This window comes from Verticillium dahliae, genomic scaffold, assembly GCF_000150675.1.
Source record: "Verticillium dahliae VdLs.17 supercont1.4 genomic scaffold, whole genome shotgun sequence".
Lineage (NCBI taxonomy): Eukaryota > Fungi > Ascomycota > Sordariomycetes > Glomerellales > Plectosphaerellaceae > Verticillium > Verticillium dahliae.
This window is the reverse complement of record NW_009276925.1, coordinates 1573804-1594183: the sequence shown is the minus strand read 5'-3', so window position 1 is coordinate 1594183 and position 20380 is coordinate 1573804. Positions and strand designations below refer to the sequence as shown.

The window sequence follows — 20380 nt, the reverse complement described above, 5'->3', positions numbered from 1 at the left end:
TCCTCGGAACGGGGCTCTGTGTGAGCTGCGACTGAGGCATCACAGGGGGACAGAATGAACTTGGGAATCACGCCTGTCTTGAAGCAAGAAGGCTTCTATGCTGTATATAGATCTACTCCAGTCAATGGATGAGTAGCTAGCAGCGACGTCCTCGATTGAAAGAACGTCTGCCAAATGCCAAGGTTTGCTTCCAAGGGAAGATTTCAGATTAGGCAGTCGCATCCACTTGCAGTAAGTATCTTAAGTGAACGGCACTTGCCTCCATCGTGCATTGAGTGGCAACCTAGGTATTCACAGCAAGAGTCACCTCGCGTATTTGCCTGTGCGATGTCAAGAAAGAGCTCTGCGAGTATTGGTGGCTACAGTGCCTGCCTCACCGGAGGTCGTTATTCGGACGTGCATGCCCAGGAGGCAAGGATAGGCCGAGGAGGCCTTGCCTGTTGTGGAATGTATATGCGCTAACCACATTCAGCGAGGCAGACAACTTGAGCGAACTGACGCAGCGGCTCCCCACCAAGCAGCCAATCCACGGGCGGGCATTTCTCCCCATATCCACTCTCGTCCTCCCAGCTCAAGACAGACTTCTGCACAGGCTGTTGCATCAATCCGCACAGCTTCCCACTGCGCCGAGGTGCCCTGGCTTCTTCACTCGATCACGAGCTAGGATCAGACGCCTGTCGCGTCGCTGTCGAACGTGTCGAACAACGATACGATTGCGCCCCGAGGCGCTCGTCACCCGACCACTTCATCGAACCGTCGGCGCTGTCTCTGACGCAGACACGCGCGTCCCGACCGCCACCATGTTCGGCATCCTGGGGTCTGTCGACATAGGCTCCGGCCAAACATTTCCCACCTTTGACGACCTCTTCAAGGATCTCAAGGCGACGATGCAGAAGGACGGCTACAAGGTCGTCAAGTCGCGCACGCACAGGAACAAGGTCGCCGGAAACTACGAGAAGGGGAGCGAGGTCGTTCGCTGCGACTTGGTATGCGACCGTGGGGGCCAGCCCTACAAGTGCACCGCGACCCAGCTCAAGACGACGACCAAGAAGACCAACTGCCCCTGGCGGGCCAAAGCCGTCAATCGAAAGACGCTTGGCGCTTGGGTCCTGACTGTGATTTGCGATCAACACAACCATGAGCCCCGGACGCCAGAGCCGCCTTCTGATGAGGAGGAGGCTGACGCGGATGGTGATGCCGAGATTGTGAATCCTGACGAAGGTATGCAGTCTCGTTTGAATCGATACGTCTTTCTGGATCGTACTGACACGACGTTTGCAGAGCCTGAAGCGCCGACCCTTGACCCGGATACACAAGCGGCGCTGGCTGTAGCGGGGGTGTCCTCGTCGGCCATGCGCCTCACGGGCGAGACCTTCCACCAGTTCAAGGGCGAATACCGGAGAATGTCTAAGCCGGAACGTATCGGTAACCTTGCGCAGATGCAAATGCGCATCGCCGCGATCTACGCCGTCGAGAACGAAGATCTCCAGCGGCAGGAACGGCAGGCGCGTCAGGAGAAAAAGCACCAAGAGATCGAGGAGGGCAATCGACGGCGTGTTGCCGAACAATCCCAGCAACAGCAACATCAACAGCAGCAGCAGCAGCACCAGGTACAACAGCATCAACAGCAGCAGCAACAACAACAACATCAACAGGCGCAGCAGCAGGCGCATCAACAGCAGCAGGCGCAACAGCAAGCGCAGCAACAGCAGGTACAGCAACAACACGCGCAGCAGCAGCAGCACCAAGTACAACAGCAGGTTCAGCAACAGGTGCATCACCATCAGCAGCAACAGCACCACCACCAACAGCATCAGCAGCACCCCATGGCCCAGTACGCGCCAATGGGCGGTGCCCCAAAGCACCCCTTCCAACAGACGCAGGAGGAGGAACAGGCGCAGGCGGCGGAGCGACGGCGACAAATCAATCAGATGAACAGGGAGCAGCACATGGCAACGCCGGTCCAACAGTCGCCAATGCAACAGACGCCCGTCCAGCAGACGCCCGTCCCCGTGCCTCAGTTCGGGATGCATTCGGCGCCCATCGCCCAGAATATTTTTCGGCACTACGCGGGCACGCCGCAGCAGACGAGCGCGGTCATCACGCCAGTTACGGTACCGACCAAACGACGAGGACGGCCGCCAAAAGGAGGTTCCAAGGGAAACCCAAACGGTGCGTCGTGAAGGTTGCGTTTCGGATGGAATGACGAATGGGTATGAGCGAAGGAAAATTAGGAAGAAGGAGTCTCAGGACGGACAAACGGTGGCGTTTAGCATTGGCGGTGACTGGAAGAGTTCCATGGTCACTCTACGTTTATTCAGGGAAATTCGGAGCTCAACACGATTGGAAAGGGAGGTTTTTATTCTATTCATGACAGTTTTCATGGGCACGGAAATTGTCCAGGGCGTCGATTGTCCCAAGGCATGGGCAAGGTAGGGCTCTAGTGGTGTTGTCGTTGTCTTAGCTTGTAGCCAGGAAGTATGCGCCAAAAGAAAAATGTCGGACATGTAATGGCCGACATGCCGCTTGCTCCTCTGAAATTTCGAGTGCCCCACCAAAAAATGGCATCGACAACTTGCGCCTTCACCGTTCCTCAAGCCCCTCCTCTGCAGCAGACCATCTTGGCTGTGAGATTCTGCCAACGGAACATTCAGTAACCGTCGGAACACGGAATCCTACGAAGAAGTTACCGTGCGACAGTTCACTGCGCGAGAAGGACCCAGCCTGAACGCACGACATGGCCACCATTCTCCCCCCGCCCTCGAAACGCCAGAGGCGCGAAGAACTCGAGCGAACAACGATCCAGCAGGACGTCACGGCTGTCGCGCCGGGCGAGGATGGCTCGTTCAAGGCTCGCTTCGTCGACGGCGACGGCAAACAGCTCGCCGAGGTCATCGAGGTCCCCCTCGCCGACGCCTCGGAGAAGAACCTCAGTCTTCTCGTCAACACGCTACTAGACAAGGTACGAAGGGGGGAAAACCCGAGAACAAAAGGGCTTCAGCGGTTCACTGCGCTTGGTAGCTTTCTTACTGACGTGCTGAACCGTAGGACCGCGAAGATTACCTGCCCTACCGCTTCCGCATCAACATTCCCAACTCGGAGATCATCGTCGACACGTGGCCCGCCAACTTCCTCGAGCTCCTCCGCAGCCATGGCGTCACGAACCCGTTCGAGACGACGGTCACATTGACGGCCGAGCCGCAGGCCGTGTTCAAAGTCCAGGCCGTCAGCCGCATGGCGCACAGGATACCGGGCCACGGCCAGGCCATCCTGGCGGCCCAGTTCAGTCCCGCGACGAGCTCGCGGCTGGCGACGGGCTCGGGCGACAACTCGGTGCGCATATGGAACACGGAGACGGGCACGCCGCAGCACACGATGACGGGCCACACGGGCTGGACGCTCTGCGTCGCGTGGAGCCCGGACGCCAAGATCATTGCCAGCGGCTCCATGGACAAGACGATCAGGTTATGGGATCCCGAGAAGGGTGTCGCGCGCGGCGGTGCGCTGACGGGCCACCAGAAATGGATCACGCAGATCGGTACGTTGGGGAGGACCGATCCACACATTCTCTCTTTCTCCCTGAGACTAACAAGCGCCCAGCATGGCAGCCGTACTTCCTGTGGACGGACGGCACGCCGAGACTCGCATCGGCGAGCAAGGACTGCACCATTCGCGTCTGGCTCGCCAACACGGGCAAGACGGAGCATGTCCTCTCGGGCCACCGCTCCAGCGTGACCTGCGTCAAGTGGGGCGGCACAAACCTCATCTTCAGCGGCAGCCAGGACAAGACGATCCGGGCGTGGGATGCGGCCAAGGGCACCCTCGTCCAGACGTTCACGGCGCACGCGCACTGGGTCAACCACATTGCACTGTCGACGGATCATGTGCTGCGGACGGGCTTCTTCGACCACACGCCCGTTCCTGACACTGACGAGGGCAAGAGGGCCAAGGCGAAGGAGCGGTTCGAAAAGGTGGCCAAGGTCCAGGGCAAGATTGACGAGCGCTTCATCTCGGCGTCCGACGACTTCCTGCTCTACCTGCACTCGCCGTCGCAGGGCACCAAGCCCGTGGCCAAGATGAACGGCCACCAGAAGCAGGTGAACCATGTGAGTAGCGAGAGGCCCCCCCCCTTGTTAACACGGCGCTAGATTCGATTGATACTAATTGCATGTTCAAGGTCACTTTCTCGCCAGACGGAAACCTCGTTGCTTCGGCGGGCTGGGACAACCACACCAAGATCTGGGCCGCTCGGGACGGCAGGTTTTTGGCCACTCTGCGCGGCCACGTCGGTCCCGTCTTCCAAGTGTCAGTGCCTGCACTCTCCATAATATTCTCGATCCCAATCTCTGACACCAACTGCAGTGCCTTCTCCGCCGACTCGCGCCTCCTCGTCACCTGCTCCCGAGACACCACCCTCAAGGTGTGGTCCATGTCTACGTTTAAGCTCGTCCGTGACCTTCCCGGGCACCAAGACGAAGTTTATGCAGTGGTAAGGACCCTACCCTTCCTGGCCTCGCCTAAAACTTCTGCCAAACATCTTTGACTAATAGCTCTCCAGGACTGGGCGCCCGACGGCAAGAAGGTCGGCAGCGGCGGAAAGGACAAGGCGGTTCGGCTATGGTGTAACTAGACGATTGGGCAGGGTATCACTCCCGCGTGGCCTCGGCTCTCCATTTTACGGCAAAATATACCCCCTTGACGCTCTTGCATCAAATCCTCCGTTCCGTGCCGGCCAGTCGGCTGCCAGACAACGAAGCGCTGCCCCATGGAGACGAACTGTGTTTTCTCTCAAGGCGGTTTGAATCAAAGAAAAAGTTGTTAGCAGGTCCAGAGTGACACCGGACGGTACGGCGACAAAACACACGACTACGCCCCGCGAGCACCCACCAATAGACATAAACCAGCAGTGTCATCGGTTCTAGGCCGGGGTCTCTGCATGCACATATGTATGTAGGTCGTCCAGGCGAGCGAGGATGTGCAGCAACCCTGACAGCGCATGGAACGAGGCCTCCAGTTTCTTTGCTTAGCCTCATTCTTCTTTGGGGGGGGGAGCCTAGCATGTGAAACGGGCGAAAGACAGATTGCTGCAGCATGGTCATCACAAAGTTGCGCCGGGCAGGCGGAGAGACTACGGGGTCGGGCCGCACAAAATGACAGGGCTGTCGCGGCTGGGGGGGGGGGCAAGGAGGGGCGGAGGAGCACGACCAAGGGCCAAGGGTACTTGGTGGGACTGGCGCCGGGTCGCAAGGGTCAAGGGGAAATGAAGTAGAGCGAAGCCGTATAGATGGTCGTGGTCGACGTGGCGATGACCCGTGATGACTGCTTGGGACGAGGAGATGAAGAGGCCGAGAAAAGAACTGAGTCAGATTTCCCTGGTGGTTGCACAAGAGTGACCAGGCCCGAAATGGCGTAACGTGAAATCGCGCAGCATTGTGAGAAGGAGTGGAGGGGTTGGTCATGGTGTTTGTTCTTGTGGCGAGTCAAGGTACAGCTGTGGTGATGGCATCGTCCTTTCGGTGGGTGGTGGAAGATCCTGGGGGGGTGTCTGATTTAGGCTGTTGACAACTCCAGGAACCGCGCTCGGGGAAACACGGGGCTTCTTTGGACGATGCGACATCGTTCAACCAGGAGAGGGATATTTCGTGATAGCAAGGCGACAGCTTGCTCGTTAACGTAGTACATTTGGCGCCTGGGACACGGGCGACCGACCCGAAGCTGGCGGGGCTGGATGGAACCTCTGCGATATCACAGAGGGGCGACAATTTCGACAACAACTGGGCAGCTGTTGGACCACGGGGTGAGATACGGCACTTCGACTGGACGACGAGTTTGTCCTATGCGTTATATGGCTCACTGTGCTCTCGGGCATTTTAAGTTGTGAGATTGGACTGGGGCCCAAGAAGAGGGATATTCGGCCAGCAAGTGATGTCGAGTCGTGATATTAGGCGGCAAACATGCGACGGTATCAGCCACTCGTCATCTCCAGGCTGCCGGCCTTCCCACGGCAGGAAGGAGAGAAGAGGCCGACAAAACCAGTCATGCTGTTTTTAGATATCTGACGAAAATGACTGCGGCGTTTGTTGACGGATCACTAGGTAGGATCGCGGTTGGATTGCGTACCTAGGTAGGTGAAATCTTGTGACACGCAGACCAATGGCGACGTGCTCGCATCTGGTAGAGGCGCGTTCTCAGTCCATTTATGAGAAGAGACTCGTGCTACCAACAAGCACAGTGTTAGTCCGATCCAATGGATAGATAGACTGATACATCATACCCCGCATCGTGAGCCTCGTCTACGTTTTGTCAGGTTACATATGATGCAGTCAAACGGACAAACACGTAGCGGTAGTTGCGTCGCAAGCGACCCCGTCGCCGCCATGCCTGAATGAATCCAACGCTTGACGATGTCGGTGCTAAATTAGGCCCAGCCAACAGCTGGTCGCCAGGTCAGCGTTCTTTTTCCCTCCTCAAAGGCGCCCAATGCAGCATCTTCACGCCCCCTTCTTGGGCCTATTCGGTGCACTGATCATTTATGGCGTGGGAAGGCTGGGCCGAAGGTGCTGGGGCTGCACGTCTGGCGCAACCCCGCCAATCTCGGCCAGACGCAGGTGGACGCGCGCGAATACCTGCTTCTGCAAGAGACTCTGCAGGGGCAAATGGGTGGCCTTGAAGGCCTGGAAGGCGAGCTAAGAGAAGCTTGTGAAGCTCGGACAACATGGCAGTTCGAGCGAACGATGGCGACCACTCGCAGCTCGGGAGTTGGCCAGCCACCAATGGTACAGCGGTAGGACGGGAATAGGGAGGCAGAGAGGAGGTCTGCGTAGCTGCAGGTCGGAACCCATGCAACACAACCACGACGCGGCCCCAGTGGCTGGCGATCAAGGGGCAGCGAGGTGTGGCCGATGCCACCCGAAGCAAATGTTTGCCAGTTGCCTGGGACACTTGATGCTGGTGCCTCGAATTGTGGTGATCGGCGACGGCGAACGTTGTGGCGGGAAATGCGAACCAATACGGAGATCATGGTCGATAGAGTGGCTTGTTGGGACCTCTCTACGGCGCAGCCAAGGCCCAGACCCGCCGCGTGTCTACCTTACTGGAATGGCATGTCTTTGCCTCGTGGCTTTCTGTCGATTGGGTCCAACAACAAAGAACGGCTGTTGATGTGCCGACAGTGTCTGAATGCAAGAGACACGGAGTGAGTGCGCTTCTACCATTTTGCCCGTCAGGCTGCGTAAACTTCTGTCATTTATGACAGGATGAGGTCCATGGGAAAGTGCTTGTCGATGAACGAGGGGCATGATGCAGCGGAGCTTCAATCCCGTGGCATCGATTGTGGAGGAGGATCGCGTTGGTAGAGGTGCAACAGTCGAGGTCGTGGTGACATGATATGGCGACACGACGAGAGACGCAAGAGACACATCCAAAGACGTCCAGAAGGCAGAGTAGAGTAGCGTTGCCGATCTTCAGCGGAGCTGATACGGGTGTTTAGCCCCGAGTGTCAACAGCGAAGACCAAGCTTTGACCGGCGTTTGATGGTGTGGTGTGCATGTTGATGTCTCGATGTTGGTCAAGTTCAGGCACTTGCTAAGGCCATTGAGCTGAAGATCCTCGGAGGGTCTCAGCAGGTTTTGGGATGTGGGACACCTGAAAGAGGGCAGTAGATAGGTACCTTAGGTACCTACCCTTTTCAAGGTCTCTTTAGCACCTGCCTTTGAAACGGGAAGCAGCCACGGTACCTACCTCAACTGCAATAATAACTCGGGAAAGTGAAGACAAGTTGGTGGTGAGGAGGAAGCTGACACCATGGATGCTCAGGGCAGCCGCTTCCTCCAACGCCTGCCCACCCAAGGCACCTGCCCTTCAAAAAGATGGAAAGGCCCAGCTTAACAGCCACGCATTGATCATGTCGTTCTCATCCTTTCCGTAACTCTACCTCTGAAGGCTCAAACTCAAGTTGACCCGAGATCTCGATCAACACATCATCTGCCTGTTCCTATTCTCCACAGCTAGCTTGCCTTGCTCTCGGTTCCGTTCCTTGATTTCTTGCTGGCCTGCTTGCCTGCCTGTCGGACCAAAAGCTCCTGGTGTGTCCAAGGCCAAAACCGGAGTCAACACCGTCGGGTGCTGCCGCCGTCAATCACCACATCTGCCCTACCTCTGCTGCTCTGCTCTGTGCCATTGGATCAAATCCCGCACCCTCAATCAGTGATATCCCATCGGCGTTGCAAACGACCCATCGCAGAGAAGAGGCAAGAAAAACCGACGATCCGGACACGCTGGCCCGGTGCTGGGCCTCCTCGTGCGTTGGCCTGTGATACCACTCCGAGTCAAGGCAGAAACGTCCCGGCATCAAAATCATCGCCATCGGCCATCAGCCATCGATCGCATCGTAACTTGTCATAAAAGCATCACAGAGAGCGCAACGCCCGTCCCGTTGATCTCAACAGCTGCCTTTCAGCTAGCCTCAGCCCTTCAGCAAAGGAAAAAAAAAAAGGGCACAAACTACGACGCCCTGTGAGACAAGCTCCGGCCCATTACGTAGGGTCCCGCCACACCAAACCGGAACCCTGCTCCTGTTCCCAAGTTCCCTGTATACTTTTCCGCCTCTGGCTCCAGCCGCCCGCAACTCCCCTTCCTCTCAAGGACTACTCATTCCTCCACGCCCGCTCGAGCTTCCCCTCAGTGGAGGCAGCCCAGCCTAAGCCTAAGCCTATTTCCCCGTTTCCCAGAAGCCTGAGGTGCCATTTTCACTGCCCCTCCATCTACTTACATCCGGCCCGGACGTCCACCTGAAATTTTCGAGACGAGACGAGCAACATCAAAGCGAAAAAGCGCCCTTATACAACCGTCCACCTCACGCACGACCACACACCCAAAACGTCCATATCCAATCCCCGTCGAACCATACTATTCGTGATCCTTACCTGCGCTATCCTCCAGAGAGCATTGCGCTCGCCTGTGCGATCCTCGCACCTCGACGGAAATCTTACCGCGTTGTCACATGCAACAGATGCTGCGCCTTTGACACCTTGAACCGATTGTCAAGACAAGCGTCAGCCACCATAGTCAGCAGCCAACTTCGGCACCTTGCCAACGTTCTGAAACGACCTTGGGCCAACTGTCAATCTCATCACCTCGGCATAAAGCAACGCCTTCCTCACATCCAACCCCATGTTTCCGTAGCAATCCGATCGATCGCTGTCAACATCACCACCATCCGCCATCTTGATCCGCCTCGAGTCAGGCCTGATCCCCCGTCTCCTGCCCTTCCAACAGACATACATAGCACAGCGACCGTAGGGTCTATCTGTCAGCCACCATGACTGTCTTTGTCGCTACGCTGTAAGCTCGTCCCGCACCCCTAACTATCCTTAACCACAGAGCAAGCCCGGTCCGTCAAGACAGCGCATACTGACATTGTCAGCTTTCTGCCCAAGACAGTTCACTTCAACCTGCCTGGCAAGCCCGGCACCGCTACGCCAGCCCCCGAGCGCTCAGAACGAACGAAGAAGCCGGGCCCTTCCACCCTCACCGGCGCCGACAAACCCAGTCTCTTTACGCCTCTCCCCGAAGTGACACCTCCTGATACCCCAACCGAAGAACACGGATCGCAAGACCTGTTTGCCAACGAAGATGGCTTCCGCATCCCTCTCTCCGACGACGGCAACGAGAGCGTCGACGCCGGTATGCCCGCCGACAAGGGCTCCCCCCGATGGGGTGGCAGCGCCAACCAGCCAAAATCCCGAGCGAGCTCTCCGCCGCCAGCGCTGATTGCTGAGCACAGTCGGACCCTGGAGAAGGCGCGTGAGCTCGGCCGCCAGGGAGTCATTCAGCCCCGTGCTATTGCTCGCAGTGACAGTCATGATCGCGTCTTTGCGCACGCCAATTGGAAGATTGTCAACGCGGATCAGGGGAACGGCGGTCTGCGCAATGCTGCCGACGCCGCCGCTCGTGACGGTAAATTGGGCGACTACACTTGGGTTGGAACTCTCGGCATGCCTACCGACGCACTCGAAGGAACACAGCAGAAGCAAGACATCGAAGACCACCTAGCGACCGATCACGACATGCTGACAGTTTTTGCTTCCGACAAGGACTTTGATGGCCACTACTCACATTTCTGCAAACAAATCCTCTGGCCAGTCTTTCACTACCAGATCCCAGACAACCCCAAGAGCAAGGCTTTTGAGGATCACTCTTGGAAATACTATGTCAATGTCAACCAGGCGTTTGCGGACAAGATCATTGCCAACTGGAAGCGCGGCGATGTCATTTGGGTGCATGACTACCACTTGCTGCTCGTGCCCGGCATGGTTCGCCAGAAACTACCCGAGGCCAAGATTGGCTTTTTCCTGCACGTTGCATTCCCTTCCTCCGAGGTTTTCCGATGCCTCGCCGTGCGCAAGCAGCTTTTGGAAGGCATGCTAGGTGCAAACCTCGTCGGCTTCCAAATTCATGAGTATGCTCGTCACTTCCAGCAGACATGCAGTCGCCTTTTGGGTGCCGAGGCCACGCCCGACGGCCTTCAGCTCGAGGATCGTTTTGTCGATGTCGTGAACTTGCCAATTGGAATTGACCCGGTCTACATTCGGGAGCGCCGCGCCAACAACAGCGTGAAGAAGTGGATCGAGACCATCAGAGAGAGGTACAAGGGCAAGCGGCTCATTGTCGCCCGCGACAAGCTTGACCACGTTCGAGGTGTGCGCCAGAAGCTCCTCTCGTATGAGCTGTTCCTCAACAAGAACCCGCAGTGGCGCAACCAAACGGTCCTCATCCAAGTGGCCATGTCGAGCAGCGAGAAGAGCGACCTTGACGCCGCCGTCAGTGACATTGTCACCCGTGTCAACTCGTCGTGGGCCAATCTGGCATATCAGCCGGTCGTGTACCTCAAGCAGGACATTGACTTCCCGCAGTACCTCGCACTTCTGACGTGCGCTGACGCGCTCATGATCACGAGCCAGCGCGAGGGCATGAACCTGACATCTCACGAATATTTGTTCTGCCAGGATGGCGAGGTTCTGCCGGACAAGAAGCACGGCTCTTTGATCCTGTCCGAGTTCACAGGCACATCATCCCTCTTCGGCGGCCACGAGCTCGCCGTCAACCCCTGGGACTACCGCGCATGCGCCGATGCCATCAAGCAAGCGCTCGAGATGAGCGATGAGGAAAAGGAGCGACGCTGGAACAAACTCTATGAGGCCGTCATGCATCACACGGGTTCGCACTGGTTCTCCGAGTTCCTTTCGCGTCTTGACCTTGTGCACGAGGAGCAGCACAAGCGCGACCAGACGGCGGTGCCGCGTCTCTCGATCGGCACGCTCACGCAACGGTACAAGCGCAGCGAGCGACGTCTCTTCATCCTCGACTACGAGGGCACACTAGTCAGCTGGGGCCCGATGAACCAGATTATCCCTGTCAGTCCTCAGCGCACGGTCGATGTACTCAATGACCTGCTGCTTGACGATCGCAACACCATCTACGTCATGTCTGGGCGGCGACCCGAGGAGCTCGACCGCACTTTCCGGCGCGTGCCGAACCTGGGCCTCATTGCGGAGAATGGGTGTTTCCTCAAGGACTGCGGCAAGAGCACGTGGCAGGTGATGGCCGACGCCGAGCAGATTCGCAGCTGGAAGGCGTCAGTCAAGTCAATCATGACGTACTACCTCGAGCGAACGCCAGGGGCCGTGATTGAGGAGCGTCGCTGCAGCCTCGTGTTCCACTACAAGGGCGCCGAAGATTATGATTCTGCGGCGCGGCAGGCCAGCGACTGCGCCAGCCACGTCAACGACGCGTGCGAGGCGCAGCGCGTGCACGCCATCCCTCTCAACGGGTGCATCATTGTCGAACCAATCGACTGGACCAAGAGCACGGCGGCGGAGCACATCTTTGAGGACCTCAAGGCGGGCATGGCGCCTGACGAACAGCACAAGGGCCCGGTCGACTTTCTCATGGTCGTGGGCGACGGGCGAGACGACGAAAAGGTGTTCAAGTGGGCCAACACGCTTGCCGACGAAGGCGTGGTTAAGGAGGTCACAACGGTGACGCTGGGCAAGCGTGGCAGCACCGAAGCGACGGCGACCCTGACGCAGGGTGTCAGTGGTGAGTGGACGCGGCACGGCGTTTCTCAGTGCTCCATGCTAACGACGGACAGGTGTCCTATCCGCCCTCGAGCGGCTTGCGTCTATTTAGAGAAGCGAACCAGAACGGTGTTTCTCCGAGACATGATGAATTCACGAAGACTGAGGAACGTATTGAGGAAGGAGGGCTGATTTATTTGGATTTTGCTCGGCGTTGGGGGGGGAGAAAGGGAATATCACCATGTCGACACGCAGAGCCGGGTCTCGCCGATGACGATGAAGAGGGGAGGGAGCAACAGATGAAGCCAGGGCGGGGCAGGCGAGTTGCGTTCCTTTGGCCCGCTATTGTCGATGTTCCGAATCAATATGCGCTGCAACGATATGATTGATGTGACGGGATGCATCAACGTTGATGTGAGAAAGGCCTTGGAGGAAGCCATACGAGACAATGGGATAGAGTGTAGAATGTGTGTGTCGGCGATCTCATCTCATTACACTTGACCGCTCACACGAGTACCATGTAGGTGTAGAGCCCGAGCGTGGGTTTGTGGAATTTATTCAATTCGGTTTGCTCGCTTCTGGGTGGTGTCGTATTTTACATGTACTGAAGATGAAAGGATCTGTGGAGGTTGATAGAGACCAGTTGGAGGAGAGATGACATCATGTGCGAGGCCCCTGAAGCTTGGAGGTGCCTTACTGGTACCTAGGTACATAGTACGCAGGGCAGGTAGGTAGGTACGTCAGGTACCCAAACATCGGGAGGAGCAGCTTGAGCTTGGGCCTGTGGCTGCTCGGCTCACTCCGAGCAGAGCCCTCCAGCCAGGCATGTCCCAGCGCGGTGGTGCCTTCCACCAGATGCCTCCTACCCCGCAGCCCGACATCGGCGCTGCCCCCGAACATTTTCGATTTTCGATGGCACAGAGTTGAGGGGTGACTCGAATGACTCGAATGACTCGAATGACTCGGAAGCCGGAACCTTGCTGCCGTGAGACTCGACTCCCCCGGGCCAATTGACGCCATTTCATAATTGTTGGAAGAAACTCTCGTCAGATTATACCCCTCCACGAACCGACTCTGCCGGCCTCCAACCTGTCCTCTTCGCCTCAACCACCCATTCCTACCTGTACCTACAGCTACTGCCACGTTGGGAGAGCTTCAACCTTCTCCCATCACCAAATATCCAGACGCCTCAGCCCCGCATTCGGCCTCGCCAGAGCATCCTCTCAAGATGGCTGCCTTCCCTCCTCCTCCCACGGACACCATTGACTGGGCCAATGTCGGCTTCCAGGTCCGCGAAGGTACGCCCTCCATGACTTGGCTCTAGGCCTTCAGGTCCCACGGCCCTACCCTGTGGTCTTCTCTTCTGACAGCCGGCACCTCCAGTCAACGGCCACATCGAGTCCACCTACAGCAAGTCGACCGGCCAGTGGACGCCGCTCAAGTTCGTGGCGTCGCCCTTTATGCGCATCCACGGCATGGCGCCGGCCCTCAACTACGGCCAGCAGGCGTACGAGGGCCTCAAGGCCTTCCGCGGCCCCGGCGACGACACGATCGCCCTCTTCCGGCCCGACCGCAACGCCCTGCGCCTCCAGCACTCGGCCGACGTCGCCTCGATGCCCCGCGTGCCCGAGCAGACCTTCCTCGACGCCTGCCGCGCCGCCGTCGCCCTCAACGCCGCCTTTGTGCCGCCGCACGCCACGGGCGCCGCCATGTACGTGCGCCCCCAGATCTACGGCTCGAGCGCCCAGCTCGGCCTCTCGCCGCCCGACGAGTACACCTTTGCCGTCTTCGTCATCCCGACCGGCGTCTACCACGGCGTCCACCCCGTCAAGGCCCTCATCCTCGACGAGTTTGACCGCGCCGCCCCCCACGGCACCGGCCACGCCAAGGTCGGCGGCAACTACGCCCCCGTCCTGCGCTGGAGCGACAAGGCCCGCGCCGAGGGCTACGGCATCACGCTGCACCTCGACTCGGCCCGCCACGAGGAGGTCGACGAGTTCAGCACGAGCGGCTTCATCGGCGCCAAGAAGACCGCCGGCGCCTACACCCTCGTCGTGCCCGACTCGCAGTGCGTCATCGACTCGGTCACGAGCGACAGCATCCAGCAGATTGCGCGGTCCCTGGGCTGGGCCGTCGAGAAGCGCGTCGTACGTTCCCTTCTGCTTCTGCCCCCTCTTTCTCCCTTCTCCTCTGCCCCCTCTTCCTCCCTTCTTTTCTTCACCGCCCCCCCTCACTCACGTCGCAGCCGCTGACGCGCGCAGATCAAATACACCGAGCTCCCCGACTTTGACGAGGTCTTCGCCGCCGGCACCGCCGCCGGCCTCGTCCCCATCCGCTCCATCACGCGCCGCATCGCCCCCTCGACCCCGGGCTCCCTGTCCGCCGCCCGCGCCGGCGCCTCGCGCCTCAGCGCCCCGGCCCCCGGCGAGGAGACGGTCACCTTTATCCCCGACGCCCAGGCCGACGCCGGCCCCGTGTGCCTGCAGCTGCTGGGCGCGCTCAAGGGCATCCAGTCCGGCAAGGCCGAGGACGCCTTTGGCTGGCGCTTTGCCGTCACGGAGGCGGATGGGGCCAAGGTGGTGGTCGAGGCGAATGGCGCGTAGGCGGTGATTGGCATTTCAATTTAAAAAGAATAAGGCAGCGTGCTGATAGTTTTGTTTTTTCTTTTTTTTGGAGGGAAAATCTATCTGTTGTTGATGTCCAGTTCTTCCATGTGCTTGTGGCAGACGCTTACAAACCGGACTTGCAATTTGAGTGTAGACCAATAGCTTGTCCGACGCCATGATCTCCGGGTTGCACGAGGGACTGCTTCGCGATATGGCTCACTTGAGAGTTCCACTCGTCCGACAGCCTTATTGAGGATGTGCTGCTCACTTGCGATTTCACCCGACAGCTACCCCGGACTGGGCCGCTCGTATTCACCAGTCACTCGTACCAAGAAATGCTTCCAAAGCGTCCCAAGATGCCAATGCCAAGTCATATGAAGGATGTCAATTTCTGCAGAGCGATAGCAACGCAATCAGATCTCCGGTCCAAGTGTGGCAGCTACGTGCAAGAGCAGCAAGTACTAACAGCTACCTATCGAGTGGCCTCCAGGAGGAGTGTCACTCGGCCCAATCCGATAGCAGGTCGCAGCCGTCAGAGACCGTCCCATGCCGTATTCGACTCTACAGCTCAATCAAATCCATACCCATCAGTACGCCAAGCTCCGGGACCTCCTCGACGCGCCGAGCCCACGCAGAGTCTTGCAGCAGCAACTGGCGTTTCTTCTCTAGAAGAATGCGCAGGTCGTCGAGACACTCACCAAACAGCATGTCGCGGTACCACGGTTTCGACGCAAGGCGGGCAAAGACGCATGCAACATCATCGGACGAACACTGCTGTCCCTGCGGTGGCGCGGGATAAGCAGACAGCCAGGCCGTCAGCCGCTCGTTGAGGAAGGCGCCCATTCCTCTTTCATATGCTTGAAGCAGTGTATCGTTGAGCCAGTGACCCAGTTTGACGCAGGTTAAGCAGTCCTGGAGAGTAAACCTGGGTGTAAGGGTGACGCTGGGACCGGCTTCGTCGGCGTCAGTACGTAGGAAGGAACGGCGTCAGGGAAGCTGACTCACATTCTTGATACATAGATCTGAACATGTGGTGAGGTGTTTGATACCAAGAGGCGCCCAGGTGTTCGGGATTACCACCACAATCGTCACCGGGGCGGTGTTGAAAGGACACAACCCCTGAGCGTATCGACGCTCCAACTGAAGGCACCGCATTGTCAGTTTCAGAGACAAAACGGGCAACGAGGAACTGCAAACGTACATCCTGCTTTCCGTGGAATTTGACGGCATAGCATCTCGGATATACGACTTCCCTGTGTAACCGCCAGACGTGTAGAACGCCTTTGACCAGGAAGCCGACGATCAGGTCATACGGCTGGCCCTTGAATCTAAAGTTTCTGCTGAGAGTCAGTGTCAAGTCATCCAAAAGGTAAGGAACAGCCAACGGGAGGCGCGGCTCATGGGCTCGATTGATGGCAGAGGCTGACGATAGGATAGGCAGGAAGGAGAACGTACTCCAGAGGTGCCATGGCCAATTTGGGCCCGTCCTGTGTGCCCTGTGCAACTCGTCTCTCGATGAGATCGTGGTCGGTCTGATCGGGCCACTTGATATCGGCTGGCGTATCGTTGATGTGACCGATGGAGGACAGATTAGGCTGGTCTCCCACTCCCGAGATGCTCGAAGGGAGGGTAGAGCCTGCGGAGGCATCCGAACCAGAGACGGCCGACATTGATTTCGATATGATTTCCTCCGAGCCAAGGGAAGGAGGGTATGGCGAAGTTTCGGCCTGATGCTGATATTGGGCACCTGGGCTGCAGTTCCCGGTATCTCTGTCGTGTTTGCGGCAAGTGAAAATCAAGAAGAAAAAAATTCGGATTTGAGGCCGAAAGGCTTTATGAATCATTCCTCGTTCAGCATCGTCAGATATGAGTGTGCCTGCCTCTGGCGCGTTGGATTCTGTGCCTGCCCGAGCTATGATTGAGGCACCAGGTCCTTCCTCGTCGTCATCGTCATCTCCGCGGTGTCGTCCGCATTGTACCTTGTCACCCTCGCCGTCGTCGCCGTCCGGTGGCTTTCTCGCGAGTACAGTGTAGTGCTCCAGGATTTCCTTATTTGGAGGCTTCTCAGGATGGCCCTCTTCACGCCATGGAAGAAGTAGGCATGCTTTGAACTAGCGTGGCACTGGATGGAATGGTCTTGAGTGTGTGAAAAGAGCAGTATTGAAATTTTGTCTGATAATGAAAGAAAAGGGAAGAAAGAGCTTTCTCTTGCTTAACTGAACTCTTGTTATAGGGCAGCATCCAGAGCATGAGGTGAACAGTATTTGATACTTCCCCGCCCCTTTTTTTCAAGTTTGATTGAGATGCTCTTGCCTCCGAGACCTTCAGCAAGCACTGACAGTCTCTTCATCTAGTGACGCTTGCTTTAGTGGCATCACAGAATGCACGATTGTGTTGATTGTGTCTGATTGCATGCAATAAGGCCGCCTCCATGACATTGTTCATGAACATGTCACAAACTGGGTGTCATCTGAGCCATCATATCATGCTGGCAGGCTGGCTACCTGTCCAAACTTAGAAGTACCTGGAGAGGCGGTGCATAGTGGCTTGGCAGGGTTCGTGGCTGATGATGTCTGCCTACGTCACACCCCGAATGAGTGGGGACCTCGAGCTGCAGCTCCGTCTTGTCTCTCATCTTGGTCACGCTTGGCTGCACCGCGTCACCTGCCACCATCAGCGCACCTACGAGTACCTACCACTGACCTCTACCTCGCGATACACCTCTCCGTCGAAAGCTCGACCTCGCCCTCTCTGCTGTTTGGCCGCAGAGAAATGCGCCGACGTCATGATGGACGACCTATTTGATTATGCGACAAAAAAGAAGACAAACGAAACTTGCAATGGTGCCGACTACCTCCGACCCCGAAACGTAGACATCACTGTCCAGCTGGGACTGTCGCTTGTGCTTGGCATTTCAGCGTTTACCACCTTTTGTGTGCGTCAAACTCTCCCCGCTGTCACCGTTGCTTGCTGACCGTGTGTCTCCCAGATCTTGCGACCACGATGGTCTTCCCTATATGCGGCGCGCAAACGGCGCCTCGACCCTACGATCGGACTTCCTGCGTTGCCCGACACCTTCTTTGGATGGATTCCAGGACTGTTCAGGGTCACCGAGGAGCAAGTTCTGGCCTCGGCAGGCCTTGATGCCTTTGTTGTAGGTGGCACTCCTCGGCAGTCGTGTGAGGAATGCCTGGACTGACTGGTCCAGTTCCTGTCCTTCTTCAAGATGTCTATTCGCCTGCTGTCGATCATGGCCTTCTTTGCCTATGCCGTCCTCCTTCAGGTGAACCGACACTTCATGAGCGATTCTGGCCACCACGGCAAACACCCCAGCACTGCCATGCTTCATACCGTCTACGGCCAGGCCAGCCTCGACGGCGCCTTCGAACCATCCCGCCATGTTAGCGCCGTTGCAAAGAACAACGACAAGGCCCATCTTTGGGCATGGCTCGTCTTCACCTACTTTTTTACAGCCCTCACCATCTACATTGTGAATAAAGAGACGTTCCGTGTCATCCGTGTGCGCCAGGAGTACTTGGGCACGCAGTCTACCATTACCGACCGCACGTTCAGGTTGACCGGGCTTCCTTCCAACCTCAAGGACGAGCAGAAGATCAAGGAACTGATCGAGGGCCTGGAGATTGGCCAAGTCGAGACCGTCAGCCTGTGTCGCAACTGGAAGGAGCTGGACGGCCTTGTTGCGCAGCGCGAGGCCATGCTGCGCAAACTTGAGGAGGCGTGGAGTGTGTACCTGGGGAAGCAGTCTGCTCTGCCAAAGTCAATCCAACGCCTCAGGTCGAACCGGATCGAAGACGAGGAGAACCAGGGATCTGGCAGTGGCGACAGCGATGAACAGGAAGACGCGGGCGAGAATGGACGGCTGCTCAGCCACGAGGACATTCGACCCGAACTGATCGAGAGACAGCGACCCTCGTTGACGCTGCGGTACGGCCTCTTGGGTCTTCGCACCCGCAAGACGGATGCGATTGATTACTACGAAGAGAAGCTCCGACGTCTCGACGACAAGATTATTGCCTCGCGCAAAAAGACCCCCGCTGCCGCGTCAACGGCGTTTGTGACCATGGACTCGATTGCGGCTTGTCAGATGGCCATCCAGGCCCGTATCGACCCCCGACCCGGCCAACTACTCACAAAACCTGCACCGTCCCCGTCAGACGTCATCTGGGCGAATACGTACACGCCTAGGGGCGTCCGCCGGCTTCGCTCCTGGGTCATTACGATTTTTGTCACACTGCTGTCTCTCGTCTGGATCGGCTCCGTCGCGTCCCTTGCCGGACTCCTGACCATTTGCAACCTCAAGAAATGGTTCCCGAATGTTGTGGCAACGCTGGATGACCTACCTGTGCTCCGCGCCCTGATAGAGACAGGATTGCCGACACTCCTCGTCTCGTTGCTCAACGTTGCGGTCCCGTACCTGTACGACTTTTTGTCGTACCAACAAGGCATGATCTCCAAGGGCGACGTTGAGCTATCCATCATTTCAAAGAACTTCTTCTTTTCCTTCTTCAACATTTTCATAGTGTTCGCTATTTCGAGCACCGCCATCAATATCTTCCAGGTTGTGGGAAGGGTTCAAGACGGGCTTCGCGACACGGGAGCCTTTGCGCGCTTCATAGCCGGACAGATCAACGACCTCAGCTTTTTCTACACCAACTTCATCATGCTGCAGGGTCTTGGCCTGTTCCCATTCCGCTTGCTAGAGGTCGGCAGCGTCTTGCTGTACCCGATCTACCGCATGGGCGCCAAGACGCCACGCGACTTCGCCCAGATCATGTCGCCGCCTGTTTTTAGCTACGGCTTCTACCTCCCGACGGCATTGCTCGTTTTCATCCTGTGCCTTGTGTACAGCGTTATCCAATATGGCTACCTGGTTCTGACGGTTGGACTCGTCTACTTTACATTTGGCTACTTCACCTACAAGTATCAGCTTCTGTACGCCATGGACCAGCCCCAGCATGCGACCGGTGGTGCGTGGCGCATCATCTGCAACCGCGTGGTGCTGGGGTTGTTCGTCTTCCAGGTCGTTATGATCAGCGAGATGGCCCTCGAGTCGGCCTTCATCCAGTCGGTGCTGACGTTCCCTCTCATTTTCTTAACCATCTGGTACAATTATTACTTCAGCCGGCGCTTCGTCCCACTGACATATTTCATCGCGCTTCGCTCGATCGTGCCGGAAGCTGGCACCGGCGAGGAGGCTGTGGCTGACGACGAGGACTTTGACGGACCTAGACCGTCGCATGGCCTGCTGAGGCGCGGCAGCACAATTGACGAGGACAAGGAAAAGGGAATGAAATTTGTGAACCCGAGCCTCACCTATCGGTATGTCGTGACTGTTCTTGCTTTATGCGATACCTAGCTGACTGACGCGGCGCAGTCTGGAGAACCCCTGGATCTACCAGGACCCTCCCCCGACCCAGCCGTCCGAGGCGGGAAGCCAGGAGCGGCTCGTCGACGTCCAGGCCTCCCCTGACCAAGGCCTCAACCACGCCGGCACGTCAGAGAGCTCTCTGAGCCTGGGGGATGCGCATATCTGGAGGGACAACAGCGAGAGCCGGGCGTGATGTGATGAAGCGATGGGATTCATGCGCGGTTTGTTTACACTGTTTGGTGAAATGACACCTTGCGAAGCACAGCTCGGCGTTCGGATCGGTTTGGGAGCGCGTCGAAGCTTGGCTC

General features: G+C 57.5%; 6 protein-coding genes across 6 annotated transcripts; 5 read left to right on the top strand and 1 right to left on the bottom strand.

The window, feature by feature from the left end:
* Positions 1-800: 800 nt before the first annotated feature.
* VDAG_02855 (uncharacterized protein) lies at positions 801-2183 on the top strand (the record flags this gene model as incomplete). Its single annotated transcript, XM_009653508.1, has 2 exons — positions 801-1221; positions 1282-2183. 2 exons carry the CDS (start codon positions 801-803, stop codon positions 2181-2183), a joined length of 1323 nt encoding a protein of 440 aa, XP_009651803.1.
* A 554-nt stretch (positions 2184-2737) lies between these two features.
* VDAG_02854 (WD repeat-containing protein) lies at positions 2738-4630 on the top strand (the record flags this gene model as incomplete). Its single annotated transcript, XM_009653507.1, has 6 exons — positions 2738-2962; positions 3049-3538; positions 3601-4106; positions 4178-4305; positions 4363-4489; positions 4559-4630. The coding sequence occupies 6 exons, from the start codon at positions 2738-2740 to the stop codon at positions 4628-4630; spliced, it is 1548 nt and encodes a 515-aa protein (XP_009651802.1).
* Positions 4631-9319: 4689 nt separating this feature from the next.
* VDAG_02853 (trehalose synthase complex regulatory subunit TPS3) lies at positions 9320-12189 on the top strand (the record flags this gene model as incomplete). The annotated part of the gene is made up of 3 exons (XM_009653506.1): positions 9320-9342; positions 9425-12099; positions 12152-12189. 3 exons carry the CDS (start codon positions 9320-9322, stop codon positions 12187-12189), a joined length of 2736 nt encoding a protein of 911 aa, XP_009651801.1.
* A 1116-nt stretch (positions 12190-13305) lies between these two features.
* VDAG_02852 (branched-chain-amino-acid aminotransferase) lies at positions 13306-14680 on the top strand (the record flags this gene model as incomplete). The annotated part of the gene is made up of 3 exons (XM_009653505.1): positions 13306-13375; positions 13461-14224; positions 14339-14680. The coding sequence occupies 3 exons, from the start codon at positions 13306-13308 to the stop codon at positions 14678-14680; spliced, it is 1176 nt and encodes a 391-aa protein (XP_009651800.1).
* Positions 14681-15244: 564 nt separating this feature from the next.
* On the bottom strand, positions 15245-17470 carry VDAG_02851 (uncharacterized protein; the record flags this gene model as incomplete). The annotated part of the gene is made up of 4 exons (XM_009653504.1): positions 15245-15636; positions 15689-16020; positions 16139-16760; positions 17380-17470. The coding sequence occupies 4 exons, from the start codon at positions 17468-17470 to the stop codon at positions 15245-15247; spliced, it is 1437 nt and encodes a 478-aa protein (XP_009651799.1).
* A 1-nt stretch (position 17471) lies between these two features.
* Positions 17472-20265, top strand: VDAG_02850 (Nmr6p; the record flags this gene model as incomplete). The annotated part of the gene is made up of 4 exons (XM_009653503.1): positions 17472-17618; positions 17673-17837; positions 17892-20023; positions 20079-20265. 4 exons carry the CDS (start codon positions 17472-17474, stop codon positions 20263-20265), a joined length of 2631 nt encoding a protein of 876 aa, XP_009651798.1.
* Between the last annotated feature and the right edge of the window lie 115 nt (positions 20266-20380).